General features: G+C 63.0%; 1 protein-coding gene across 3 annotated transcripts in view; it reads right to left on the reverse strand.

The window, feature by feature from the left end:
- The window catches only part of NECAB2 (N-terminal EF-hand calcium binding protein 2), a 38,742-nt gene extending 31,859 nt beyond the window's left edge, over nt 1-6,883 (reverse strand). For 2 of the 3 annotated variants that reach the window (XM_033406398.2, XM_033406399.2), the window contains exons 1-2: nt 6,640-6,883; nt 4,135-4,159 (exon numbers count right to left, since the gene is read on the reverse strand). In XM_033406398.2, coding sequence (XP_033262289.1) covers nt 4,135-4,159; nt 6,640-6,855 — 241 coding nt within the window. In that variant the 5' untranslated portion in view covers nt 6,856-6,883. The remainder of the gene's footprint in view (nt 1-4,134; nt 4,160-6,639) is intronic. The other variant, XM_004280096.4, reaches the window with a different exon arrangement.
- Nucleotides 6,884-7,377: the final 494 nt, after the last annotated feature.

Here is a 7,377-nt window from a genome sequence, read left to right on the forward strand (position 1 = left end):
AGGCTGGACTGAGGCCCTCAACTCTCTCGAGTAGCTGCCCTTGAGCAGGGCACAACCCGCACAATCAGACGCGGCAGACCTACTTGGACCCAAGCAGAAGCCACTCGTCCGTTTTAAAGGCTCTGGAGCTTCTATCTCTGCGGCCAACAGCTCTGCAGGGGCTCAAAGTAGGGCAACTTTGAGTAGGGAGAAGACCCTCACGCCTTGCGCTGGGCTCCGCCCCGCCCGTGTTGAGAGACGGGGCACATGGGAGGGCGGGCACGGGCTTGCACGTGGGGGGCGGCGGCAATGTCCGGCGTGCCTCCAACTTCCTGTCTCAGGTGCTCAGGTTTCTTTCGTTTTCTTTCACCCGCACAGCATTCGGGATCTTAGCTCCCCCACCAGGGATCAGACCTGCGCTCCCTGCAGTGGAAGCTCGGAGTCCTAACCACTGAACCAACAGGGAATTCTCCCGGCTCATGTTTTAATGTCACAGACGGGAGAATGAATTTCTAACTTTCAAAACCCAGTCCCCCCAAAACAAAACAATCCCCCCATTCACACATAAAGACCCAGAAACCAACCATAAACAGTGCACGATACCAGCCGTGACATACATAAATGCTAAGTTATGGTCCTTGTCTTCTGTGAAAGAGGACACTTTCCAGGTTTCCTTTAACAAGACTGATGACGACCCAGGAGCCAGGGAGCAAAACCAGGGCAGACACACAGGCTCTGGTCCTCACAACACCCCACCACATAGGTATACCATCACCTCCACAGAGCAGAGAGGCACAGAGCAGTTATGGGACTTGCCCAGGTCCCTCAGCGGGAGGTCGAACCCAGGCCACCTGGCTCCTGAGTCCATGCTCCCGACCCAACCTGGGGCAGGGTCTTGTGTGGAGACCCCCAGCCACAGGGCTACATGGAAAAGCCGAAGCCAAGTCTGGACTCAGTGGAAGCGTGCTGTGATTGATTAGTCACGTCTGCCACGGGCACGGCACCATCCCTGCTACCACCTCCTTCTGCGCATCCAGGCACCTCCATCCAGTCCGCACTCAGGAGAACAGGCAGAGAGAGGCCCGCCAGGCCTCCCGAGCACAAAGCCTTCTCGGTGACATTTAGCTTGAAAGTCCCACCACAGCCCTACTGAACCCAGATCAGCTAATGAGGGAAGCAACATCCGCCAGGGCCTCTGTCCAATTAGACGAGCGAGAGGGCCTAGCACCTCCGGGACGCCCCGCCCCCCCGCCCCGAGTGGGCCGTTTGCAGGTGTCCTCACTAATTAGCATGAGCTCAGCCTCTGCTGCAGTGACCTTTCAAATGCCAGGAGTCTGCCAGCGTCCCTGTTCCCTGGAGGAAACGCAGTCTGGCACCCACCCCTCCACCGGCCGCCACACCACCCTTCCAGGTCCTACAGCCCAGGCTGCCCGGCAGGCACCCCATTCTCTGCCTCCCCGCGGGGGCCACGCCCAGGCTCCGGCTCCACCTCCACGAAGATGCCTCTGTCCTGGGAGCCACCAGGCCAGGCCAGCCCGAGCCGAAGCCCTTGTACCTGTGATCCCAAAGGCCGATTCCACTCCAACCCGCGGCCGGGGGCCACGGGCCGGCATCTTGCTTCCGTGGACAACTGGGGCAGAGCCGGCATCCATTCCCTGCCCACACGATGTTGGCAAACTAGGCTGGGCTCAGTCAGAACCGCCCGCCATGCTCCCCACCTGAGCATCTGCGATCTCCGACTTGTCCTCTCTGAGCCTTGATCTTTGACACCCATAGAAAAGGGGTGGGGGTGATGCTGCTCCTCCCACTAGGAGCCCAGGGAACGCCACATGAGGTCTATTACCGTCTTAGTGCCTAATAGATGCTGCACAGCTGCGGGCAGTCTCCACCCGATGGTGAACGCCCCGTGAAGCACGGGGTGAGAATCAAACGCTTGTTGACAAACCAAGACCCGTGTTGCAGGGCACTCAATGCTCATCAGCTGGTGTGAGGGCTCGCTGGTTCCTTACAGCAGCCAAGACCCGCGCTTCACCCCACCCCCCATGCCAGCCCCTTGAAGCGGGCACTAGAATGATGATCCGCACTTACAGATGGGGACACTGAGACCCTGAGAGTTTGGTGACTGCCTGAGGTCACAGAGCTGGTAGGCGGCTGAGCCCTGGCAGCCCCTGCAGCAAAGCGGGGGCCCGGGAAGCTTCCTGGGAACCAGAATCACACACCCCATTAACCCTGGTGACAACCCCCCACGGCCACTGGTGCTGGCCGGGAAGACGAAGGCCCCAGGGGCAGGAGTGGGCTTGGGCTCCGCCTCTGTGGGGACCGCAGGAGCAAAGTCGAGGGTCCCCGCAGCTGTGCTCAGGGGGCGGAAACACGGCCTCTGATGGGCCGGGATGCAGGGGGGCGGGGGATGAGCAACGAGGATGAAACCCCATCCGTGCCTGAAGGGAGACCAGGGCGCCACCCGCCCACCCACACAGACACACACACACACACAGCTCCACACACACACCCTTGGTATGTACAGCAACAGTCAGAGAACGGCCGTTCAACCCTCATGTGCACACACTCTCTCAAAAGCATGAATGGTGACGCACAGCCAGACCCACACGGCTGCATCCCAGGGACACACACCGCACTCCCAGCGGTGAATGAGTCCGTCACCTGTAAGCCAGCAGCCATTTACTGAGGACCTACTGTGGGCCGGGCCCACGACAGGGACAAGCCCAAATCCCTCCCTGGAAAATCCTCATCTGCCGAGGGGCGTGGCCAACACACGGTGATGATCCCAGGCCGTCTGCACAAGAGAAGGTAGAGAGAGGCCCCCAAACCCCCTTCTCTAGTCTGACACTGTTCAGGCCGCGATGCCACGACGATTTCTCGAGCGACACTCAAGTCCCCCCACCGCGTCCCTCTCTTTCTCCGTGCTCCGTAGGGAATTGCTGCATCTGACAGTCCTGTATCCCAAGAGGCCTGGGAGTGGCCACCGTCACACTCACGGATGGTGGGTGAGAGAGGGAGATCCCTGGGTACTAGCTTCCAGCCCAGGGCTGTTCCCCAAGGTCTCATGCTCTACCCCACAACACAGTGCGGGGATAGCTCAACGGTAACTCCCAGGGTCAGGAGGGAGGGGTGCTGGGGCCCGGGAGAGTGCTGCCATCTTGACCTCCGGCCCACGCACGAGAGGGCCTGGGACCTGAAGGCCCTGGGGGGGGTGTGGGCAAGCGATGGGCCATCTGTTCCCCACTCCTTCCCCAGCACGGGCCTTGATACTTCAGTAGTATTTTCTCGATGGATGAATAAATCAACACTGAGCACTGCCTGCTTCTCTTTTAAAAAGTTCACCACCCATCTCCTCCCTGCACTTCCCCAACAGCCCAGGGAAGCAGACAGGTTACGTGTTATCACCCCACTTTACAGATGGCAAAACTGAGGCCTGGAGAGGGGCTGTGCCTTGGTTAGAGTCCACAGAGAGTTGCTTCCGGCCCAAGAATAATGACTATGGTATTTATACAAATGCTCTCTGTGGCCACTGTGAGGCTCAGATGGGCCTTAGTAAACCTTGTTAGCTTCTGGCCTCTGCCTTCCAGAAAGGTCCAGGGTGGAACATCTCCAGCAAGTCAGGAGAAGTGGAGTGTCCTGAATTCACTGGCCCTGAATTCATGACAACGTGCTCACTTTGTTCGGGAAGGTGCGTGAAGTGGGGAAATCTGCTGGGGTCCGCAGCAGAGCTTCGACTGTCTTCGTGCAGCTGGGTGACCCCGGGCAAGTCACAGAACCTCCCTGGGCCACTACGGAGTTGACAGAATGGGGGCAACCGCACCGACTGTATCAGGTGGCTCTGAGGAGCAGGTGTGCCAGGGCCCAGGAAGGGCCTGCAGTGAGGCTGGGGGCTTCCTGGGCCCCCGCCTGGGTTGCTCTGGTCCAGCCCAGCTGCATGAGATTCAAGAACATCAAGGATTTACCACGGGCAAGGCATCACAGCATCACCAGCACCTGCTCTCTGAATCGGCACGGCTCCCCTACTAAGCAGGAACTACGGGGAGTGCCATTGTAAGATGGGGAAACTGAGGAACAGAGGCAGGATTCAGAGTCCTGCACTCCCAACCAGAAAGAGTCAGGTCCTCATTCAGGGGACAGCCTGGGAGGGAAACTCACCATTTTTGTCCGCACGGCGGAATATCTGCAGAGAAGAGAGGTCGAATCAGCGCTGGCCCGGAAGGGGCGGGCTTCTGACCACCGTCCCCAACCCCAGGTGGTCTGGGGAAGCTGGGCCCCCTTCTCCCTCCCCGGGGAAGACACCCTGGCTGGGATCCAGGGGCGGGAGGGCGTTTCAGGCAGAGGTCCTCCCGCCGCCTGCGCGGAAGCAGCTGCCCACTCTCCCTTCTGTGCCGGCAGCCTGCCCACGGCCACGCTGACACACGCACACATGCGCGTGGACACACGCTCACACCCATCACGTGCTTGCGTGTGTGCTTCCAGAGCTGTGGGTCTCTGGGCTGCACGCCCTGTTGGACGCTCAAGTCGCACACTCAGAATTCCTGTCCCATGGATGCAGCCGCTGGCCTTATACATCCCCCCTCCAGGACCCCTTGGGAGCCTGGTTTCCTCCAGGGAGGTTGGGTTAAGTCTGAACAGAGGTGTCTGCTAAGGGAACCTCGAGGCCTGATGACTAGATCAGCCAGGGCAGAACTGGATTATTTGGGGGGTGGGGGAGTGGGTAGGCTGCCAGCAGCTCAGAAATCTGGTGCAGATGCAAGGTTCCGCTGCCGGCTGCCGTGGGAAGGGGAAGGGGGGGGAGGGGGGAACCCCATCCCCTCCAGCCTCAGCTGAAACCAGATGACTCCTCCTCCTGGTGTTTTTGGGACCTAGTAAGCCTTGCTGATGGAAGGAGAGGCAGGGCCCCCCTGGGTGACCATCACCCCTTCAAGGACAGAGCCCCCTAGGCCCCTCCCTCCAAGCAACGGGGCAGGCATCCATCAGCAAACACCTGGGGCTGTGACAAACAAAAGCAGCAGCTCAGGAAGCTTCTCAAACATCTCCCCTTCCTTTAGCTGAACCCTGAGTCCTCGGCACGGGGCAGTAGCCACTGTGGCTGAGGCAGAGAAGGGAGCAGTTATCAGCACCCCACACGCATGCTCCGCAAGGTTCCCGGAGGCAGGGGTCCCACCTTCAGGTGCCCGTGCCGGCCTGAGCGTTAAACAAGTGGCTGACACGACCACGTGATGTGGCCCCCATGCCTGCTCATCAGCCCATTTCACAGATGAGGAAATGGAGACTCAGAGCCAGCTCATGGCCAGCATGCGAGGACTCCAGAGTCCACCTCCAGTCCTGTGAGAACCAGGAGAGGTCTGGACAGGTCTTCCCTGCAAGGGTGGCCCAGGACTCTCAGCTGTGAACGCTGCTGGGGCTTTGAGAGGGTTCAGCTGTGCAAGTGCGTGTCGGGCTGTGTGTGAGCCTGTTTCGGGGGGCACTGAGCCACAGGCACTCACAGCACAGATCCCCCTTTCCTGCCCAGCCCTTTCCGTCCAGAGCCAGCTATGGGCTCCAGGAGGAAGGGGGGGGCTCCAGGAGGAAGGGGAGAGCGGAAATCCACGCTCCCCCCACTCACAACGATGTGTCACACACACACACACACACACACACACACACACACACACACACACACACCTCCCAGAAACCCACGATGCACAAGAGAGGCACCCCTGCCCGCGGTCACCCACCACACAGGACACCCTCACTGGGACATGCACACCCCACTGCCATGCTGTCCCCTGGGGGGCAAAGCTCCCTCCACCTCCCCCCAGCACTCTACCGGGGACATCCATCCTGTAGGATCTCCCTCCTACGGTGGGGAGTGGGTGGGAGGGCGAGGTGGGGCCCCGGAGGGGATGGATGGGGGTGAGGTGAGGTAGGGAGGGTGGCGAAGGGAATGACGAGGCTCAGAGTGGATAGGGGTCCCCAGAGGGGTCCAGGCTCAGGGAGGACGGGGGATGGCTCCGCCTCTGCTGACAGGAGAGGGGAAGACAGAGGTGCGGAGGGGGCCTCACTTTGAAAGAGGTGGTGCCTGGGGGAAGGGTATTTAGGGTAGAGAATACAAGGGCTTAGGGTCTACAGCCAGGACAAGAAAGGTGGCCCCGGACCTAGGGGTTGTGCGTGTGTGCCTGTGTGTGCGTGTGTGTGTGTGTTGCGGGGAGGTGGTCTTAGAAAAGTAACGACTGGGGCAGGAATCGGGATGAAGAGGAGGAGGGGGCCGGAAGCGGCCAGAGGCTCCCGTCCCGGGAAGGGATGGGGGTAGAGGATGAAGTGTCGGGATGGGAAAAAGATGAGGGTTTGGCCAGAACAAAAGTAGGGGGGCGGTGGCCGGGTCGAGGGGCTCCAGGCTCCCGGCTCTGAGAACGTGTAGATCCCCAGAAGTGGAGGAAGGGGACGGGGAGGAAGGGGTCGTCCCGGTCCAGGGACGAGAAAGGATTCGCATGGAGACCCGCCGGGAGGTAGAGGGGCAGGGGGCCGCGCTCTGGGACGCGGAGGGGCCGGTGCGGGTCCTGCTCCGGACCGCCGAGGGGGAGGGGCAGGGGGGTCCCTACCCAGGGAGAAGGGGGCCTCGCAGGTCCCGGCGGGGACGGAGGAGGGGGCTCGGGGTCCCGGCCGGCGCGTACTCACGTCCAGGATTACCGCGGTGCCCCCGCGCGGCGAGGCGGGGCCCGGGCTGGGGCCGGGGTCCGCTGCGGGGACTGCGGGGGCCAGCGGCGCCCGGGGCTCGCCCATCCTGGCGCCCACCCAGCGCAGCAGCCCGCCCAGCGCCCTGCCCTGCGGCGGCGGCTCCCGGAGCAGCCTGTGCGCGCCGGCCCTGCACAGGCGCGCCGCCCGCTCGCACATCGCGCCGCGCCCGCCGCCGCCACCGCCCGGAAGCCCGCCGACCCCCGCCCGGCCTGCGGACCGCCCCCGCGCGACCCCCTCCCCGGCGCCGCCCGTGCGCCCCGCCCTCCTGCCCTCCCTCCCTCTGCCCCCGCGGCCGCGCGGGGACTGGCCGGGCGCTCGGGGACTGGAGTGGGGGAGGGGCCGCACCGCCCGGACCCCGAGCCACGTGCCCCGTGGCCACAGCCCCCACCCCCCGCGGCCGGGCGCGGCGGCTGGACGCTACCCAACAGGCGCGGGGTCCTGGGGGTCTGGCTGCGGGGGTGCGTCCCTGGGGGCTGCCCCCCTTTCGGAAGGTGCCCCGCCCCGCCTTGGTACCGCCGCAGGGGCCGGAGCGCGGTGTCCGGCGAGCCCGGAGCGCCCTCTGCCGGCTCCGGCTCCGGGTATCAGCGCCCACGCACGGGGGGTCTCCCCCTCCACTCCGCTGGTACTCACTCTTCCCTTCCTCCAGGTGCACGCCTGGTGAGCCCTCACCCGCCTGTT

Source organism: Orcinus orca, chromosome 20, assembly GCF_937001465.1.
Source record: "Orcinus orca chromosome 20, mOrcOrc1.1, whole genome shotgun sequence".
NCBI lineage: Eukaryota > Metazoa > Chordata > Mammalia > Artiodactyla > Delphinidae > Orcinus > Orcinus orca.